Below are 22,690 nucleotides of genomic sequence, written 5' to 3' on the forward strand. Positions count from 1 at the left end.
AATGGAACCTGTAATGGCTCAAAAGGCTGAAGGAAAATTTTAAAAGACAAAAGAATCCATAGTATATTTTAAAACATCTTTAGAATTTTTTGGCGAATTAATGATTCCTTTCAATTCACTGAGTTGGCAGGACTGGAGCTTACAATGTAAAAAATGGCTTGAATGAGTGCATTTCTTGAATCAGGCCCAAAATCTCAGTGTAGACAAAGAACAAACAGAAATGCCACTTTCTGATTCCTTCTGGAAATTTGATCCAATGTCACCACCATGGCTATTGTGCTTTGCTAAGAACTTGTAATTGGTATTTTACAGCAACCCACAGTAAGCTTGGACTTCGTGCTTTGTTGTCTGCAAGATCCATTTCCATGGATATTTTGAGCCTGGTTTTAAAACAACAGGGATTTGTAATAATAAAGATAATAAATTACAAATACTTTGGTAATAAAGCAAGATACCAGTCAGAAAGCCTAGCAGAGGAGACAGTGAGATCATTTTATTGGGAGTATAAAGCAAGTAATTAAGAATAAAAGCCCTTTTACCGACAACCTTATACAGACCTCATCCATCACATAAGTCTCAAGAGGTTATGGGAGATGTAAGAATCTTCCATGAACCTCACAAGAAAATAGATCAAATTAATAAAGGAGTGCCTGCTGGTGAAACTCTAAATTACATTTTAGACCCCTTAACAGTTAAACAAATACAGTTCTATTTAGCAGCTGTGCAACGGCATGGCCCAAGTACATCTCCTAGTCACCTGGGTAAGGATAGCAGTACAAATCTGTACACAGAACCAAAAGATTGGAAGGGACCTCAGTGGTAATGTGGCCCAAAACCCTGCCCAAATGCTGTTATCTACATGAATACAAAACCATCAAATTCTTTAGGGTTGTTGCTTGTAGCCATGTTGGCCCTACCTGTCTCACACCTATTGTCTCCCAGGGCCTCTGATCCTCCCTGCCAGCATTTGCATTTTCACAAACCTGCATTTTGCATATTGGCTTCCATTTCACCCAAGACAGCACACAAAGAAACAACAAACTCTCCCTGTGCCTGAAGAAGGGTGTTTGTACCGGAAAGCTTGCAAAGAACAATTTTGCCAACCATTTAGTTGGTCTAATACAGAGATCACATTTACCCTGTGAACCACCAAATGCTGTATTTCTTTAGGTGCTTACCTTATTTAGTCTTTCCCAGACATGGTGCACATCATAAAATGATGGTTCCCACTAACTGGCATGCTCTAACGTTCATAGTCTCATTGCCTTACATCCACTGTTTTAATTTTTTGAAAAATTTAGCATCAGCGTTTCAAGAAACGAACATATATTAATGCACTTAGTGAAGGTATTTGTAAAATACTGGTGCTGGACATAAATGGTGGCCCAAAGATCTCACATCTATTCTTAATAAAGATATCAGGCTTTTCACCCTTTGGGCATTAGTAATTGACTATGTACATTAAACAGAGGAAAATCTTCACACAAAAGCTCTCTCCCAAATAACTAGCAAAGACAAAATCAGCTCTTATCTCTACATATGATCTTAGCCTCGGGAAACCAGAATTTTCATCTGGTTGTTATAAGGGAAAGACACAGAATTACCCTAAAGGATAAAGAGGTTTATGTAATAATTTAAACAAGGAGTTTAACAGAGCTTCTTGCTGCTCTAAGTTACAAAGTATCAAGAACTCAACTTCTTCATTTTAAGACAAATTACATTATATAAAATTGTTCTTCTGGTATTCTTCCAATGAAGGAAATCTGAATTACCCTAAAGGAAAAAGAGGTTTATATAATAATTTAAACAAGGAGTTTAACAGAGCTACTTGCTGCTCTAAGTTACAAAGTATCAAGAACTCAACTTCTTCATTTTAACACAAATTACATTATGTAAAATTGTTCTTCTGGTATTCTTCCAATGAAGGAAATCTGAATTAACCATACAGTTATTAGGACTATTAGTTGCACATGCTTATTAAAATGCAATGATCAGTATGTTTTCTGAACACATTCAGAATCTCACTGATTCATGTACAAATACAATACAAGCACATACAACATGTATACATGAGCTTTTCATTTGAAATAACAGTCATGTGTATAATCCTTCACATTCAGCCTTCATAACCCTGGTCAACAGATTGGCTTTTCAGCATGATCCAAGTAGCTCAATGCTCCTCAAGGAGTCAGTTCCAAAATCAAGGGCCTTCAGACAATTTTCTGCCCTCGGTCTTCTGACAAACATATCAAAACACTGGAAGCTCAAGACTTGGGTGACCGCAACATGAAATGTATTTTAGTAAAAGAGAAGCAACCTGTGTAATAAATTCTAGTCAGGTAGATATGACTGAATGCCAGCTACCAAGAACTGCTATTTCAGAGACACTGACTTACAATGAGGATGGACTGTTTGGAGCTCTGACAATAGCTGCTGATGGCAATTTCAAACAAATCTAAGGCCATGTACAGACATTAGTTTCTATTGGGAGAGTCACTGTTTTCCCAGTAGAAAACACATGTGTACACAGGTTCAAGGGTTTTTTTTCCCTCAGAGCAAAAAAATGGCTTCTCCAGAAGAAAAATAATTGGGCAAAAACCAGGGAAAGCTGGTGTTCAGAAGATACAGAAAAAGAAACTTACCACTTTCTTTTCCTCATCTTTATTTGGATCATCCACAAAAGAAAGTACAAAATCAATTCGCCGGACCCCATCTCTGAAGAAAACAGAATCCTTGCTTTGGTGTCGCTTGTCAATCTGTGAAGAGCACAGATAAACAATTGAAAATCAAATCTTGCGTTACTCTAAAACAGAGCAGAAGAACAGAGTAGCTTCCTCAGTTGGGTTCAGTTCTTCCACACTTGAAGGCACCTGTGTCTATGATGGAGTTTCAACAATAGTTCCATCTGTTATATGAGAGTTGAGAAGGAATTTCCAACTGGCTATGTATAAGCACTGGGCATCTGCTTGAAACATATGCTGCATAAATGATATACATTAGTATAGTAATGCCCGCGAGCAACACTAGATTTAAAGATTTCTCACTGTTTTCAGAAATGCCTCTTTTTCAAAAAAGTTTAAAACTTCACTCAAAAACTATATCAAGTGTTTGATTATATGTCAATATGGTTTTTATATTGCAGAGTTAACTATAGCACTCCTTTAAGCAAGAGCAAACTAGAGAACAGCTGAAAAACGTCAAAGCAAGTGGCACAGCAACAGTTGTAAAAGTAAAGACAGGTCATGCACTTACTCTCTTTCCAACCAGGGCTTCTAAAGCAGCAACTATCTAGAAACACTGCCCAGTGATTAACTTAACTGGTTACATCAAGAATGAGGACACAAAAGCTACACAAACTAAATCTTAGTCATCTGCAAAATTTCCTTTAAATATCCTTCCTTAAAAAAAATAAAAAGCCATTAATCTACTGTATAAAGTGAACTTTTTTTTTTAAAATCAAAGTGTTGATTCTGTATTTTAATTTGTAGGATGCTAAAATATAATATTAAATAAAATCTAATCTCTTCCAGTAAATTGTGTTACAGAAATAATGCTTTAATGTAACCAGGTAAACATAACTATCTCGGTATCTGTTATGGCACCAGTTTTGGTTAGTTCCAGGTAACCCAACACAGTTTTCTCTGGAAAAAAAGATCTATACAGGCAGTCCTCAGACTTACGACACAACTGGTTCCTGAAAACCGTGTCTTAAGTCAAAAAGTTGTAACTTGGAACGAATTCTCCCATAGGACCAGGTGACTTGGTTCCTTTTCCATGGTCAATACTGTGCACAACTGGTAAGTGGTGGAAGGGGAGGGGGAAGGGAAGGGTTGTGGGAGGGCAGATCAACAACCCCAGTGGTGAGGGAGGAATTGGGGCTGGGATCAGGGCTGAGGAAAGTGCTGCCCAGTTGGGGACAGGGTGCTGCAGGGAGGTGGGGATGGTGGCTCCTGCTACTGTGTGCTGTTTGTCTGGCGGCTCAACCAGCAGTTCCTGCTACTGCTTCTGCCTCTGGTAGGGAGGGCATGGGGGCGTTGTGCCCATGGATCTGTGTGGGGTAGGGTGGGCAGGGCCAGGGCTGCACTGGGCTGCGCTCCAGGCAGGTGATGGGAGCTACACTGAATTTTCAGGTGGCTGCAGCCCCCCTCAGAGCTCCCGCTCTGCTGCCTGCCCTGCCCCAATCCAGACGCATATGCCCCACTATGCCCTGAAAGCCATGGCTCATCTGGGAGGTGCAGGGAGGGTGGCTCCCACCACTGCATGCCACTTATCTGGAGGCAGTGCAGCAGCTCCACCCCATGCCCGTCCTGCCCCAGCTGGGCAAGTGGAGGGAGGGCATGGTGGGGGTGCCCCTGGATTGGGGCACAGCAAGCAGCAGAGCGGAAGCTATGGGGGGGCTGCAGCCACCCAAAAATTCGCGATAGCCCCTGCCACCTGTCCAAAGTGTGGCCCAGTGTAGCCTCGGCCCTGCCTACCGCACCCTGTGTGTATCCAGGAGCACATGCCCCCCCAAGCCCTCCCGGCCCAGCGGTTGAAGCAGCAGTGGGAACTGCCAATCAAGCCACCAGACGAGCAGCATGCAACAACAGGAGCTGCCTCTCCCCCCACTTATGCCCGCCTGGTCCCGGCTGGCCATTGTTTACCTCGGCCCTGGTCCTGGCCCTAGTCCCTCCCTCACCACGGGGGGTGTTGATTTGCCCCCCATGCCCTTTCCCTTCCCCCTTCCCTTTCATCACATACCAGCCATATGCAGTATCAACTGTCATAAAGACAAAAGCCACATCAGAATGTCAAAATGGGGTGTCAATTTATAAACGTCGTTAGTGACGTTCATCACAACTCAAAGTCATAAGTTGAGGACTGCCTGTAGTTAACAAATTTCTGTTATCAAACTCCACAAAATCTGTTACGAGATAAAGTCCTCAGGACAAAAATGAAATCTACCTAGTCTACCATTTTGGTCTAAATTCAACCCTAGCCTAATGGGACTCACCTAACATGGAATTCAGAAAGAACTCCATAGCTAGCATCAGAAATTATACACAAACTGGTTTAAGTGATCAGAAACGGATTTAAACCTGTAACAGAACAGAAGTTCAGTGCTCTTAAACTGCTTTCAAAATGGTTGAAACTGCTTTAAGATAAACCTGGTTGCAAACAGTATCAGAGTTAACTGATTTAGCTCAAACTGGTTTATGGAACTTCTGTCCCAGATCCCCTCCCAATTCAAGTTAACGCATAGTCCCCTGGCATCTTATGATGCTTTGCAGCCCTGAGCTGTGCTGTCTGCTCCAGCGAGCAGGGTCTACCCAGCCCCTCTGCTCCCTAGCTGGATATCACTCCTCTTGTTCAGCACCAAACCCCAGTGTTGCCAGTAAAGTGGGGAGGGCTTGGGAAACAGATCCCCAACCAAATGCTGCTGGCCTGGGGAGGGAAGGGGGAGTCTGTAGGGGAAGCTTGATTCTGCCCCTCAAAGCCCGGAGCTGAGAGTCACACCCCCTTCTCAGCCTCTAGGCTGGTTGGGAAATGGAAAGAACCTTGCAATGGGGCTTGGCTCTGCCACCAGAGTCTGAAGCTGGAAGCCATGCCCCCTTCTAAGCCTCCAGGACGGCTGAGCATGGGGGGGTGAGAACAAGCTCACACCAGGGCTTGGCTCCACCACCAGAGCCAGGAGCCACACTCCCATCCTTCCAGCTGGCCAGGGGGGAGGGAGAAGCCTGCAGTGGGGCCTTGGCTCTGCCCCGCAAGAGCCAGAAGCAGGACTGGAATCCTCTTGCCATGCTCCCCTCTCAGCCTCTAGACTGGCTCAGAGAGGGTCATGGCTACCAACTCAGAAGGGAGGAAGCCAAGGCCCCAGTGCAGGCTTCTCTCTCCTCTGAGCCAGCCAGGAGCCTAAGAAGTGTGGCTTCTGGCTCCCAGCTCTGGGGCCAGAGCCAAGCCTCAGTGCAGGCTTCTCCTCTTCCCCCTCCCCCAGGCCCTCAGCCTTGGGCTTTTTGACTATCTGTACTTAGTCCATGTGTTTATACAGGGTTAAATTTAGTCTTTAGGACTCACCTCTATATTTTATTAAGATGGAAAAAAGAGTTGCTTATCAAAGGAGTATATCGTTGTTGGTCGTGGAACAAATTTTGTCCTGGATACCCTGTGCCCTCATATGGAAGTATAAAAGTTCTCTAAAAAAGTTGTGGAGTATTTATCTAAATATGAACTTTGCTCCCAATTAACAAAAGACATCACACAGTTGAAGCATGTTGAAGCACCACTGCAACCATTCAAGCTACTAGCAGTATCATTCATCACTGTTTTACCCTGAGACGTCGCTTCAGGAACAGATTGTATCTCCTTCCAGTCTGCTGGAATAACCAACAAGTAGTTAACAAGCACGTCATCTACCTCAAGGACCTAGCTCTAGAATTATTCCAGGCAAGTAACTCAGTAAAGTTAGAGTCTGTATAGCAATAATAAAGGTAAGATAAGGCTTTAGGTTTTAAACAACAGAAATCAAAACTCACTGATATGTTTATAATATATAGAGCTTAATTAAGACTAAAGCAGCAATTGCCATTCATTAACTAGAGAGCTCTAAAATGATTTTAATTCTATAATGCTAAATGCTGTTAAATATGAGGGCACTCAGCTCACATACAGTTCAAAACAGCAGGCCAAGAAAAGCATCATCAAACGTTAACAACAAAACCAAGCAGCAGTTTATGGAAAGAGGAAGAATGTTTCTCTTAAGCTTATTTTATATGTGTTTGGAGCCATATAGCACACACAGGAAATAGATAGCAATGTATTTCTTTATCTGATAAAACTAGAAGGGCTATTAACCCTCATCACTCAAGGCCTACATTTATCTGCAAGTGGATTAGAGAAAAAAATCCCTTAAAGTACTGCAGAACTAGGTGCATTTGAGGGAGGGCTGTATACTCATCCTCACTATCCCTGGCAACCGCTAAAAATGATACAGTAGGCTAACCAGAGTGATCATATATTTCTGCAGAGTACACTGGCTTTTCAGGAAATAACTGACCACAATATTTCAAATTAAAGTGATATATAGAGGTCATGTAATCATTTTCAGAAATCTGCTTTAATTCCCACCCTGGTCCTCCACTCTGGTAATCAGCAAAGCTGATCACTTGTACACTAATTATGACAGGTCACTAAAGCTAGTTCATTGCTGCAATAAAAGATATCATCCAAAAAGGGCCTCTTGCAATTAAGCTAGATTAATTCATGAGAGTTGAAGCAAGGGAATTTCCTTGGGGAATGACTTTGCTTCCAGATGTATTGCTACCAGAGGTGCACCGACCAATATATCGGTGCCATATCAGATCCTCATCGATAAAAGTAAAATTAACATTACTGGCTATTGGCTTGTTTTGGCTAGTATAACTGAAAACATCACCAATAAACATAATATGCTTTCTGGCCAGAATCCCTGAATGCCCTGTGCATGCTTGCAACTCCACCCATGCAAGTGGCCAGGAATACAGCCAGGTAGTATGGAGCACCCTGAAGTCTATAGACAGAAAGGGGTGTGGGGAAGGGAAGGAGCCTGGGGGGAGCAGATCAAGGCCCCCACAGTAAGGGAGTAGGGCAGGAACTGGGGCTTGGGCTAGGGGCGCTGCCTAGCCAGGGCAGTGAATGGGACCCAGGGCCAGGGCCAGGGCCAGGAATGGGACAGAGCCACAGGAGGCACAGGGGTAAGGGTGTGGAGGGGGGCAGCTGCCTCCAGCTGCACACGCCCCCTGGGGGAGGCATGGGCTCCCAGATTTGTGTGCAGGCCTTGATCTTTCCTCCCTATACCCTTTCCCTCCCCTGTGCCCCTTCCACTCCACAGACTTACCTATAGGGTGCTGCCCTCCATATGCCTGGCTGCATTCCTGTAAATCAGTTATTGGCTCAGTATCAGCTAATATGGCTGGTTAGTAATTGGCTATCGGTATCAACCAAAAAAATAAAAATTCTCCATGAAGTCATTCAGGTTTAAGCCCTCTGAAGTCTGCAGTTATACTGATGCCCATAACTTATTACTAAATCTTTAATGTTCATGTAAACATCTACCAGAATTAGCATAAGTACTTCGTTTTAAATGCTAATTCCCCTACATGATAATTTTAACTGCATTGCAGTGCTCATATCAGGCATAAGCTGAAGTCCCAAGTTAGGGCCTCCTTACCCAGAAGCAACTGGTTATAAAAAAAAAAAAAAGATGAACTGTGGTACTGGGATTAAATACCGTCTGCCCCTAAAACCAAAGACAACTGCAAACCTATTTCACATTTGCTTTTGCCCCAGTGGATTTGGGTAAAGGTGACTGGTGGTTTCTCCCCACTAATTGCAATCTAAAATGCACCCATATAAAACCTTGCTGCACATCCAAAGAGGATGTATACAAGTTCTGACCACCTTAGTCCCTAGAGTGGACCCAATAACCAACTCAAACAAGTCAGCCACCACTAATTATGAGAGGGGAAGTTAACTGCTGGATATGGTATCAACCACAAAACAATCACCACAGAAGGTGCTTCAAAAAAATTACTTTGGCTTTTACTTGGATTCACACAGTGACAGACTGTCATAAATATTTACTAAACACGAACTGCCTACTAAAATGCAAAGAGTTCTGACCTCAAATATATCAGTCATCTACTCCAAATTCTTTTATCTATGTTACAGTAGGAAAAATAAGTTAAAACAAACAACCAAACAAAACATTCAATACAATTTATCAGACGGAGTTGTTATAGAATCCCCATATGATTTAATTCTGTCTGACTACAGACAATCCTAGGAGAACTTTAAACTCTAAAGGCATTCATACATGTGCTTTGGAAGTCAGGGGGAAGGCACTTTAATTAGAGCAGCTCTTAGAACTGCTCTAATTAAATCACCTGAAACATTTGTGTATCAACATCCCTGCTCTGAAAAATGGTGGTGGGGGCACTTTAACTAAAGCTTGTCAAATGAGGTTTAGTTAAAGCACCACAGCTGCCATGTTTCAGCACAGGGACACCGATACACATGACACTGGAGTCTGCTTGAGTGCAGTAATTACTATGCTCCAGCCGCCTCACTTAATCGAGTCTGCTCTGACACACTGTAATTACAAGTTCTAGCCTGTTAGTTTCTTGTACATCTGTGATTATCCCAAATCTAAGCAATATTTTAGCTACCTGTGATAATATCATAACAATTTTAAAAGACTATACTATAAAATAGTCATTAATTCATACAAATTAGCGAACCATTCCTTGAGAATTCTGAAATACATGTAAATTTAAGACAAAAAACTGCAATCCATATAGGAATTAGCTACAGCTTGGAAGGGTAAAAACATCCAGTGGCTTAAACCTAAAACCCTTATAGTTCAAACTGTGTTTGCTTTTTAATCATTCTTTGCGATGTTTATCCAGGAAAAATCAGCTGCTTTGGTTGAAGAGAATTTTCTTTAACAGAGAGATACTGATTAAAGTATTGCCATGCTAAAAATACTGTCAAATGAAAGTTATTCCCAAGAGCAAGAAGCTCCTGTAAGTGCAATTACATGACATATGCAAATATGGAAGCATTCCACTAAAAATCAGGAGCCATATTCATTGCTGGTATGTCTGAAGTAACTTCAATGGAGTCCTCACACCAGAGATTCATCTAACATACAAACCTATAGCATATTCTTGCTTTAAGAAATCAATATAATTTAACTGGTGGTTATTACTTTGCCAAGAAAGTGTAATATACAACCTTGTTAATGCTACACGTCTGATTTTGAAAGTATGTTTCATGAAGATAGTACAGATATATACAAAAGTGCAACTTTGTTTTGCATATAAAAAAGCTTTTGCTTCTTAGTGTTACAATTTTAGAAGCCTTTTCTGTACTTCCAGCACAGTTCTCTTACATTTTCAAACTAGTTAGAAAGATGGAGGAAGTGATGGTATATCTTAAGACACATTTTTTAAAGATTTTAAGACTTCTGCTTTAATGTTTAATTCCATAGAAATACTAGCTAGGTGTGGGGACATTGAAATACCAAGTAAAAAATACATTACATTGACAATGTGTTAATATAAAAGACACAAGAGCCCAGTATAAGCATGCATATGATTATAGTGCATCTCAGCAGTAGTTATCCCTTTATATTACAACACTTTTATTTTATTTTATTTGCTTTATGAAGAAACTGTGCATTGTCAGTTTTAGTTGGTGATTTATTGAAAAAATGTTTGAGAATTTTCCAGTCTCAATGAGGTGGCATTTTCAGCCTGTGCATATAATTAACTACAATAAGTCACCATTACATGAAAGATTTCAAATCACATCAATGTTTATTTTCTAAATCTTTACACTATGCTTTAAAGCAGGGGCGGGCATTTATTTCAGGTGGAGGGCTGCTTACTGAGTTTTCACAAGCCTTTGAAGGCCGCATGACAGGCAGCCAGGGGCAGATAAATATTTATTTTCTAAATTGTTTAGCAGCCCTGCAGGCCGGATAGAATGGCCTGGCAGGCTGCATCTGGCCTGCGGGCTGCATTTTGCCCATCCCTGCCTTAACGCATCATGCTTGACTTGTCAGAGCTCTACAGATCATTATAGTAGTAGAAACACACCAAGGCATGTTAATATCACCATAAGTGGAGCATACACTACACCCATTCTTCCATCAAATCAAATACCTTTATAAAAACAATTAAACTTTCCAGTTTTCTTCACAAATATTAAACATGTACTTTTATCTGTATTGAACTGTATGAACTTTTTGGTATGCTTGGTTTATAGATTACAGCCAAACACAAAAAAGAGAGATACCACAATTTCCTGTGAGAACATTACACAGTTTTCACATTACAGAAAACATAGTTAACTGCAGAAAGAGTATGGTTTGCTTGAAAAACTGGAAAATTTGGGGGGACATATTTTTGCATAAAGCAATAGAAGACATCACACAGATCCATGCAAAAAAGCATGAATATCACTTGCTGCTTACCACTTGATGATCAGGGATCAGTAAAGTAGTCTCAGTGCTGCTTAGCCCCTGCCAGTGGCATTATGGGAGAGACATAATGTTGTTAGTGAAGATGCAAGGGCAGCAAGATGTTCAAATATAAAACTAAAAGAAACAGTGCAGCTCTTGGTTTGTTATGACAAGCTGTGTTAAGTGATTGCTGGATTTCAGCCCCAGAAAACAGCGTGCAAAATAAATCATTTCTCAATTTTTATTTTCTCAGACAAATAGACTGCCTGGAATATCACCACTGATTTTTATGTAGCACAGTATACCACTGATTTTAACAGATTTGTAATTATCTAGAAGGGTCTCTTTACAAAAATGGCATCAACTATTTTTCAACATTTCCACCATGAAAATGAGAATTGGGCACTGAATAGCTTAAAGCTGGCAGTCTACCATTTGGTAAAAGAAAAATCCTTTTTTGAAAGGTTTTCCTACTTTATTTTTGAAATGGTTACAGTAAAATATACATAACAAATGTCATTGCAATTGCATTCAGGTCCAACTATGATGGTGCTTTCTTTGGTGGTATTAGTCCATGTAATCTCAAAATCCAATGAGCATCTCTTAATCAGAATACATCCAATGAGAGAAATGATTTGGTTTTTAATGCAGAGGTGGCAAGTTTAAACAATGACACAGCCCCGATCCCACTCTATCCCATCTCTGCCTATGTAAAGATCGGTCTAAATAATTGAAAATATCAATGGTTTGGAAAATAACCAGAGACAAGTACTTGAAATATGTGATCATCTTTCATGCCTTCATTTTTATAAATGTTCCTGAATATAAAAGCACAACAGACAGATGGACATAAACAATGGGATCAGGAAGGAAATAAATACTATACAGCAACTAAAGCTGAAACAGGATGTGAAAATGTGGCATTTGTTTTGACTATGAAACTAACTGATTCCAGTCAGAGTGAGCCTAGTTACTCCATATTGAACCTTGGTTATTAATTCTTTACAGTCATATTAATAACATTATGTAAGATGAATTCTGGGAAATTCATTGTCAAAATCAAATTTAAAAAACACTGCATTGCTAATCGACAGGGAAAAAAGAATTTAAAAAAAACCCCTGAAAATACACGTTGATTCATATTTTCAATTACTTTTATCAGGAAAAGCATTAGAAACCCATCCGTATAACTGATCTGAAGAAAACACACTAGTTAAGTCCATGTTGAAATGTTAAATTAAGGAACAAATATTGGCTGTTTCCTTCTCTGCTAATAAATTCATGTTTGTCTATTTTGTTCAGACAGAGATTTAACATATCTCCATTTCAGAGTCTTAAACAAGGTTATTTAGATCAGTAGGTTTATTTTGTTTCACATAATTCTACATGGGGAAAAGAATAGATGAGAAAATACAAATAAACACTATGCATGCACATATTAACCTGCTTTGAATTCTGCTAACCTACTCTGAACTCTGTTGAGGACTGATCCTGCAGAGGTAGATACCAGCAAAAAAATCCCCATTGACTGAAAAGGAATAAGCATCAAGAAGTACACTGAACTGCTGCAGTTAAGATCTAAGTTTTACTTTTTAAAACATCAACCTCATCCTGTACAGTACAAGTTTTGTGAACAATGAAAGTGCCTGTTCTTGCTTTTTACTTCATTCCCCTGAGAATGTCAGCCTCTCACTTGAGAAATGCCCTCCTTTTTTCAAGTCTCTGCAATTTCCTTGGCTTTTCTTTTGGATTCTCCTTTCTGTACTCCCACTCACACATTTCCTATCTCTTCTCTTCCTATCTGATTAGCTGTAAATATGGGGTTTAAGTCACATATCAGTCTCAATTTTGGGGGCTTCTGTGGCAGTTTTGTCGTCTTTTATTAAATCTTTGACTTTAAAAAAACTCACTAATAAAATTATAATATACAGAACAATAATGAAACACTGTAGGATGAAGCATGCAATAGCATAGACAGGTCAGTAGAAACAGTTATATATATAAAAATCATTCTTATCAAGCTGGGGCCAACTCTTCTGCTCCAACAGTGCCAGTGTAAAATATAAATATTTTCACTGAAGTCACTGCAGTTAAGCAATATAATGGTGCTGGAGCTAAAATACCCTTTCTTCAAGTACTTAAATTCTGGCATCTTTATTATGGGCAGACCACATTTATCATATGTCACTGTCTGCATATGGTGCCCATTATAAGAGGATTTTAAACCTCAGCAGACATTCTCTAGACAGTAGTATAACACAATAACAAAAATATTAAGAATAATGGGGTTCTCACAAACACCCAGCAATAATCTAACTGCTCATTTGGAATTCAAAGACTTACTTTAGTGTAGCAATAGGAGGTTGATGTTGAGTGCACTGAAAATCCCATACTATGGTCACTAACAGACGTTCAGTTAAAGGCATGATGGGATCTGGTCTACAATCCCAACAATCATACCTCCTACCACGCACACCTGTGCATGGTAGGAGGCGCTAACCACACGTTCAATTTACAGTGAGATTGGAACCAGACACAAAGTTATTACAAAAAAATATGGCTTATTCCCTGTTTTATCACACCACTAATTTCATAAATGTGTGGCCAGGTTACTACTTAATACATGATTAACTGGTTAATAAAGTCTTAAGTGTAACATCTGCCAAGGGCCTAAGTACCCACAATACTCAACAGACATTCAATATTCCTTTTGCAAGGTTTTGTAAATAATTTTGATGTAGCTGTGCAAAAGTCCAAAAACTTTTTTAAAATACAGCCAAAATTAAAAATTACTATTTTAAAGTGATCTATTTTCACAATAGCAAAGCAAAATAATACTGTGCATTTACTTGAATATAGTTGTGTGAATTAAATGTGTTTTTATCAGAAGGAACTATCAAAATGCCTATTGCTTTCATGTTTGTCCATATTTTACTTGGGACAAATGCTAAAAGATACTGACCACATGTTATTCTCAAAGAATTCAATGGGCCAGATCCTCATTTAGGGTATCTTCATTAAATTAAAACTATGCTAATTTACTCCAGCTGATTACTTGTGTGGGAGCTCGATGCCGAATTATATAGGACTGAATTAAGCACAGGCTCAGACCTGTTCAATTTAAAACTTTTATTGTTTCACAAAGTCATAAACTAAAGAAGGTCTGTTGGTTCACGAGGTTCCCAAATCAAGCCCTTGCTCTCTAACCCGGAGGCTAGGTGCAGCTGCCTGATTCAGTAGTCTCAGAACTGGTCAACAGCTCATTTAAAAGGAGTCCCTTATCTTTTTTTAGGCAAAAGATACAAAACTGTCCCCATGGTGGAAGTGAGGCATCTAACATAACTTTACTATTAGTTACATATGATAACACTTATACATATGCATTTCTAATTCTTACTTCTATTGGTTATTTAGTTAACTTATCTATATTATAATATCAGGTGATATGCTTTGTCTTATAATCATTACGCTTCTTATGTTAATTCTTAATGACCTTTATATTTCTTATGCTAATTTTCTATAACCTAAATACATTATTCATCTATATGTTTTGCTGGTTTTTGCAGGGTTAAAATGTCAAAACTGACATAATATGCGGTTGTTTTTTCATCATTGCGGTTTAGCCATGCAGTTTCCTATTCTTAACAATGTAAGCAGCATGTCTGCTATTTTTATCATTGTTTAAAGGTCAGAAGTTCAGTATTTTCATCTAAGGGTCAGAAAGTGATTACCAGAATGTCAATCGCTGACTCCTCAACCTCCTTGAAGCATTCTGGGAGTTTTAGTGCCTTGTTTTTAATGCTAGGCCTTGCTTAGCATAAGCACTCTCTCACAACTTGTTTTAATAAGAATTACTTGTGCTTGAAACCTCTCATGATCTAGCCAATTAAAAAATATATGAAAATTTTAATTTTACAGCAATATCCTGAAAGCAACATTTCTAAGACATAAAAGAGCATAAACAATTTGGTGCAAAACTTTGTAAATTAATTCTCATCATCTTCACTCAGCTCTAAAAGGGTGTAATGCTGAGCTTTACTTATAAGTGATATCGCCTTCTATGGGGTGAGGAGCTTAATTCATTTTTTTTTTTAAAAAAGCCCATGTATACTAAAAACATGCACTCTTCATGTAAGTTTAGAAAAAAGTGCCACCCCTTCTCTTTCTAACTCTGTATCAGGAAGATTCTGCAGATATCAAAGATTCAAGCATTGTTCATGATTCAATTTCCCACATAGACTCCAACAAATAAAGTCAAGAAAGGAATTTCACAAATATCACCTTGTTTGAAAGACCTAAAATTTTACTGGTAGAGCGTTCATTAAATATGCCAACTTTAAACCACTCTTTTAATATTATAAAAATCATTTTGTACATTTTTTTATCGTTATGTTTCAAGCTAAAGAACTGGAATGCTAAAAGGCAATGGGTTTCATCTACCATTTCCCAAATTGTGGGTGCAATTCTATCTATGCAAATCAGGATGGAAGCATTTTGTATTCACTCACAACTATCCTTAGCATACATGAAAGTAATCAGGCAGCATAAAATGCATGAAAGAATCAGGCTTACTAAGATTTAAAAATCCCTAATTTTCATTTGTTTGAGAAACATGGGAGCTTTCCAAATAATTTATGTATATCTTGAAGTGGGAGGATCCAGATAGATCTTCTAAGGACTAGTCAAGAATTCTGTTTACAAAGATTACAAAGATGCTACTGGTTGGCAGGACTGTATTCTAACCTAGGCTGCAACAATAGCCAATATTAAATGGCAGGGTAATAGAAGCACTAGAAATGGCAGGGTAAGAGAAGACTGAAAGCTAGATGAAGAATCCCTCCCCTTATTGGAAACTGGAAAAATATTCAGCTATAGACAATCCAAGTTGAGTTGTGGGGCTTATAGATATTCATGTGAGAACTGCTGGAAGAAGAATATTTTGTATATCAAATCCATATAAACATTGCTAGTTCAATTCAGATATTATGGATTTTTCATTTTTGTTGTATGACTCAAAAAAGAAGCAAAGCAGGCAGATGTAAAGAAGTGCCAGTATAGAGTGCAAATGTACAAAGGTTGTAAAAGTAGAAGTGAACTAAAGAAGGAAACAAATTTCTTAAATATAAATATATATATATTTGATGACACTCACAGTTGCTTGTTGAGAACCTGAGTAATATTCCTTTGGCTGTTACTTTTACATATCATAGGAAATACTTCATTTTGAAATCACATTTTATTCCTGTTGGGTTTTTTAATTAAATCATTTCTGAATAAAAGCACTAGTATAAATTACAGCTAGAACTTTCACTTCAATAAAAAAAGCAAAAAATGCACCACTACTTCAATGATACAATTTAATTCCTGTCTCTAAATTCTTCTGTATTGTGACTTAAATGAGATCATTATTCTTCTACTGTAACACTAAGTGCAAAGAGAATGAAATTCCAGGAAAAGACAGCTGTATGGGATGAAAGACTCCTTAAAAAACAAAACTGACAGGCCTGTCACCGAAGCAGATCAACAGAACAAAGGGTGCACTGCCTGCCAGGAGCTGAAACAGAGACTTCAACCTGAGGCTGAAAAGGTTCCTCACTGGAGTGGAAGAAAAAGCCAGTGTTTGTCCACAGCAGGACAGATGACACTGCCAGATTACCACTGAAATATATTAAGAATTCCAGGCTAAGGCAGGCACAAAAAACAGCAGTAGGGGGCTTAGTAAATACTTTCTATGCTAGGTACAGACATTCAAAAAGCCTGAGGCAGAATCAGTCTAAATTACGCAGTTTTCTATAAACAACCTAGTTTAGATTGGTAATAAACACAACACACATTCACCCTTTGGTGAGCAGATATAAATCTTAGACTGGGTTCCACCATTTTAAAACCAGTCTGTGTGCTGAGCTTCTCTTCTTGTATGGGTCTAGGCTGGCTTCCGATCACTTATACCAGTAAAAGAGTAATGTTTTTACCTGGCCATAGTTTCCAACATAATAGCTGACAGAGTCAGTAGGCACTGAACCAGCAAAAGGTGGCTTTGGTAAGTAATGAGGGAAGAACATAAGAACCAAGCACAAAAAATAATCCTATGCTGTGGGGGAATGAAACAATTGAACTGATTTAAAGGATGGTGATTTACCATTTATGAGTACATTGTAACTCTTCTGTGTGTCTACTGCTACCTACAGTAAAAGGAGACTAAATCCAAGCAGTTTATCCCATAAAGAATATCTAATAAAATACCTTGGCTTAGCTTCCATTTACTGTGGGAAAAGCAGACTTAAAAAATAAATTACACTGAATAATTTTGAAATCCAGCAAATCAATCCATCCCCTTCTGAATCATTATAACTGTTTCATTTTTCCCAAACTTCAATTATAATTATAATATGGAATATTATCACAAGTGGGTAGCCTTTAAATTAACTAAATATATAAACAAAAATGGAGAATAAAAATGGGGTTTGATTTCAAAATATTAAACTTTGGACAATTAAACTTTGACAATTAGACTTTGGAAAATTAGGCAAACTGGGGCTGCTGTACAATGAAGATGGAAACCAAAGTAAAGATAATACAGGCATGGCCCCAAAACTAAACACTATGCCTCAGTTTTCACTAAGGATGGATATGCAGAAGTTGTAGCACAGGCAGAGTAGCTAAAGGACACAAATGTATAGAAAATAAATTACCACATCCAAGGCAGCTATAACGCTCAAAGAATTTAATGCATTCAAGTCGGGGTAGCTAAATAATTTCCATTGCAGAATACTGATAGAATAGTAGTGATATTGTAAAGTTGGGGACCAGGATTTTTAATCAATATAAAATTGGTGGTGGTACTATAACACTACAGAACAGCAAGTGTAGTACCTATATTTAAGATTTGGAGAAACAGTAATGTGGTCAGCTATGGACCCTTTATTCTGACCTAAATATTATGCAAGACTCTTGATCCAGTTCTGTAGGGAAGTCATGGAGGTAAATAGAAAATGGGATAAATGGAGCACAGGTTTCGCTAAAACAGATTATGCCAGAGTAAGCTAATAATATTACTTGATAGCATAATTGCTGATGGCACCAAACAAGACTGTCAAAACAGAAAGGGTATAAATATCACAGAGGAAGAACTGGATAACCTTCAGGTCTGCAGTAACAGAAATGAGAATGAATTTGCTAATACAAAGTCTAAGGGCATGAACATAGGAATTAGTAACAAACATTCTGCTATCACCTGGAGACTTATTAGTTGGGAATAACAGAAGAGGAGAAGGACCCATCAATAATAGAAACACTATGAAATACCAACACGATGCGACTGTGAAAAAAGGCAAATATATTTTAGGATGTAATGGGTGAGGTATTTTCAATAAAGATAAGGAAACACTGTATTTACTCAAATGTGTAAGACAAGGTTTTTCCCCCCCAATCAGAAGGGTCAGGGGGAAAAACCCTTGTCTTATATTCGTATACAAAGTGGAGGGGGCAGTAGGTGGCTGCTGAGGTTCTAACTCTGGCCCTGAGCCTGGGACAGGGCAAGTCAGACCCACAACAGCCACCTGCCCGCAATTTCCCTCTGTCCCCTGCCCAGTCCCTACCCTTCCCCTTACTGTCAGGAACAGCTCAGCTGTGGCTCAGGACAGGGTCTCTTGCGGACACTGTTGCATGGCCTGCCCGGGAAATCAGCAGTGCTGCATGAGTTAGGCAAGGGTTGAGCTTTCACATGCTGTGGTCTGGGACTGAGCAGCATCTGACAATAAGGAGGAAAAGGGAAGAAGAAGGGGCAGAGACTGGGAAGATGGGCAGAGGCTGTGGGGAGCTGGAAGTGGGGGGTATACATAGCAAGGGGGGCAGGAAACCTGTAGGGTGAAGGAGTGGGTGGGCTAGAGGGCAAGGGATCCCCCCGACCTCCTGTCCCCAGCCACTACGTTCCCTGCTGCAGGGGAGAAGGTGAGGGTGGAATTCAAGACAGACCTCCAATAATTACCTTGAAAATTATAACAAATGTATATATTTTGCATATATAGAATCTAATTATTAGGTGATTGTCTTATAGTCAAGTAAATAAGGTATTACTACCTTTACACCAGACACTGGTTAAACTTCTGGAATACTCTGTACAAATGTAATCACCCATGATTAATATAGATGGATTCAAAACAGGAAAAAGGAAGGGCTACTCAGATGATGATGGAATGGAAGGCCTAACTTATGAATGGAGGCTATAAAAAGCTTGGTTTCTTTATAAAAACAAAGGCTAAAAGAGATGATTGCTTCCTATAAAAAAAATCAAAGAATTAAACACTAGGGAATAGAAAAACTATTTAAATTAAAAGGCAATGTTGGTGCAAGAGCAAGTGATTGATAGTCATCCATTCATAAATTTAGATTGAGAATCAGTAAGAGGTTTTGAAACATCAGGATTGTGGGGTTCCATGCCAATCTTCCAATTGAAATAGGAGAGGCAAAATATAAAAGGATTTAAAATCAAGACTGATAAGTTTTTTTTGAAAGGGGTTATCTGATGTGGCTGTCTGTAATACCAGAGGCTGTGCTCTAACTCAGGAAGTCCCTTCAGTTCTATACTCTGTAGAACAAACTGTAAGTTAACTTTTAGTATGGACATATTTCATCACATGCTCAGCAGACAGAACAATCAGTCTATCACTGCTCAGTCCTTGACAGATATTGTTTCATTTCTGTGGCGTACAGCCTGTATGAAAGTTCATTCCTAGTGTAAATATTTCTCAAGTTACGTCATCTGCAATCCTCTGGTAGTTAGATGCCCCAAGCTTCCTCTCAGAATTATTAAACGACCAGAAGAAATTAACAACATCAAGAAAGTATATTTTCTTAAATGTTTTGTTTCTAAAGTAAATTTTAAATATATATAAAATAAGTAAAATGTAGAAAATACATGGTCTTCTGTTATTTTAACAGGTGATATACTGTATGTACAGAGAAGAGAAATATGATGAGCTAACAGCTGCTGATTACTTCTGTTATTTCATTACATGGGACTGTCCTCTTTATCCTGAAGAGACAGTTTATACATCTAATTTAGATTATTTTATTTCTCCTCATGAGCAGCTTTTTCTCAACAAATTGTGAGTGCCAGACAGATGCAAGTCAGTTGTTGTTGCTTTACCAAACCAGTGACATACACAGTCATAAAATAATGCTGTGCTTTTTCAGGAACACTGTTTTCCCAGTTGCCAAGGTGCTGCATTGTGATTTTTATCTCATATTAATATCACATACCATTGGCAATAATGGCAAGCAGTGCTTAGTATAACAGTATTCTGCAAGTTTTGAGATCTAACTGTGCTATTACATAGGAACATAATAATTGCCATTTACTGGGTCAGACAGCTGGTTCAACTATCTGGTATCACACAGTGGCAGGGAGTAGATCCTGAAAGGGAGAGTGAACTGGGTATGACTAGGGTTTTTTCCACTGTTCCTCTCTCAATTGCAACCTCCAGCATTTAAGGTCTAGGAAGCTCTAATTCAGAGACTGTATCCCTAACTCCCATGATCAATACCTACTGATGCCCTTTTCCTCCAAGTATTTGTCCAGTCCCTTTCTGCATCTGGCTAAACTGTCACAACATCTGGTGGCAATGAGTTCCACGCTTTAATTACACTCCATGTGAAAAAAGAACTTCCTTTTTTGTTAGTTTTAATATTGCTACCTACTAGCTTCATTTTCTGACCACTAGTTCTTATATTGTGAAAGATAGTAAATAATAAATCTCTTTAACTTTCTCTTCTCCATTTTAATATTTTGTAAACCCTTATCATGTCCTCCCTCAAGCATCTCTTGTCTAAACTGAATAGGCCTGACCTATTTAGTCTCTCTCCATATAGAAGCCCCTCCATACCACTTATCCTTCTTGCCCTTCTTTGTACCTTCTCTAATTCCTTTATATTCTTTGTAAGGTGTGGGGACCAGTACTGGGCACAGTATTCAAGATGCAGATCCCCCTTGGATTTATAAGAGACCATAATGATACTTTCAGTTTGTTTATAATTCCCTGCTTAATAATCCTTATCATTTGGTTTGCCTTTTTGATAGCAGCTGAGCATGGAGCTGATGTTTTCAGTGAATTGTCCACAATGACTCTCAGACCTCTTTCTATGTGGTAACAGCTAATGTAGAGCCCATCATAGTGTAGATATAGTTGGGGTTATTTTTGCCCAGATGCATCACTTTATACTTATCTACATTAAATAGCATCTGCCATTTAGTTGCCCATTCGCTCAGTCATGACAGATCCTTCTATAATTCCTCATAGTCCACCTTGTTCTTTACCACTTTGAATAACTTTGTGTCATCTGCAAATCTGGTCACCTCACTATTCACCCCCATTTCAGATCATGACTATGTTAAATAGTACCAGCCCCAATACAGGTTCCTGGGGGACCCTGCTGTTTACTTCTTTCCATCTTGAAAATTGGCCGTTTATATTCACTCTTTGCTTTCTATCTTTAAAACAATTTCTAGTCCACAAGTGGACATTCCTTGTGATCCCATTATTACCTTAGTTAAGAGCCTCTGATGGGGAACCTTGTCAAAGGTTTTTGGAAGTTCAGACACACTATGTCAACTGGATTGCCCAATCCACTTGCTTATTGTCAACCTCAAAAAACTCAAGTAGGTTGATGAAGCATAATTTCCCACTAAAGCCATGTTGATTGGTCCTCAGAAAGTCATGCTCATTCATGTGCCGAACAATTCATTTTTTAAATTATTGTTTCTATCAGTTTTCCAGGAACAAAATACAGGCTCACCAGCCTATAGTTCCTTGTGTTCTTTTAGAGCCCTTTTTAAATATTGCAATCACATTGGCAACCCTTTAGTCCTTTAGCCTTTAGTGATAAGCTGCATACTACAGTTAGGAGTTAAGTCATTTCTGATCTGAGCTTCTTTGGGATACTAGATTGAATGTCATCAGGTCCTGGTGATTTGCTACTGTTTAGTTTATCAATGTTCTTTGTGACCCCATCTACTGAAACCTCATTTTGGGTCAGAGACACTAACTTGTCCTTGGAGAGAAGTGGTTCTGATGAGGGAATGTCCCTAACATCTTCCACAGAGATAATATTAAGCTAGGATTTCCCATCACAAACCTGGTAAAGGAAGAAAAGTTCTTACACAGTTAAGAAGATATGGTTTTTAATAATAATATCTAAAAGTCTTATTATTAGCCAAGTTTAATCCTATCTCCACCTTCTTTCTATGTTTGGAGTTCACAGTCTTGCAAAGTAAACGGCACATGAACTGCACCTTACCTCTGAGTTGCCTGGAAGTTCTGATTCTGTGTTTGAACCGCTTTCATATAAAGGTCCATTGCTATCTTCTCCTAAAAGACATAGGGAAAATATCCATATAAGTATGTGTATATTTCATATTTAAAATCTTTCTGGTATGAATATAAAGAAATAATTCAAGACATTAAGATAGAAATAAAGCATTTACATTAAAAAGAATCAAAAGCCATATCTGGAAAATAATACTCAACTTAACAACCAAGAGAAATCTCTGCAAATCATTCCTGAGACAAATACTGAGAGACGAAATGCACTCCAGTTCTACTAGCTAGTTGTAACCTTGCAGTAACAGAAACAAATTTAACTGTGATAAATGAATCTGTCAGAAACCACATTTTTCAGAAGATAAAATTCATTTTTGCACTCAAGGGTCAC

At 38.7% G+C, this 22,690-nt stretch overlaps 1 protein-coding gene across 10 annotated transcripts in view; it reads right to left on the reverse strand.

Moving 5' to 3' along the window:
- The window catches only part of ANO5 (anoctamin 5), a 99,766-nt gene that overhangs the window by 46,203 nt on the left and 30,873 nt on the right, over window positions 1-22,690 (reverse strand). For 3 of the 10 annotated variants that reach the window (XM_090032852.1, XM_090032848.1, XM_090032850.1), the window contains 4 exons: window positions 22,277-22,347; window positions 10,994-11,041; window positions 6,309-6,353; window positions 2,643-2,756 (listed from right to left, as the gene is read on the reverse strand). In XM_090032852.1, the coding sequence (XP_089888978.1) occupies window positions 2,643-2,756; window positions 6,309-6,353; window positions 10,994-11,041; window positions 22,277-22,347 (278 nt within the window). The remainder of the gene's footprint in view (window positions 1-2,642; window positions 2,757-6,308; window positions 6,354-10,993; window positions 11,042-22,276; window positions 22,348-22,690) is intronic. The other 7 variants (XM_090032856.1, XM_090032853.1, XM_090032855.1 and 4 more) reach the window with 3 other exon arrangements.

The sequence above is a fragment of the Crocodylus siamensis genome, chromosome 2, assembly GCF_052110815.1.
Source record: "Crocodylus siamensis isolate JL-2025a chromosome 2, ASM5211081v1, whole genome shotgun sequence".
In the NCBI taxonomy this organism is placed as follows: Eukaryota; Metazoa; Chordata; order Crocodylia; family Crocodylidae; genus Crocodylus; species Crocodylus siamensis.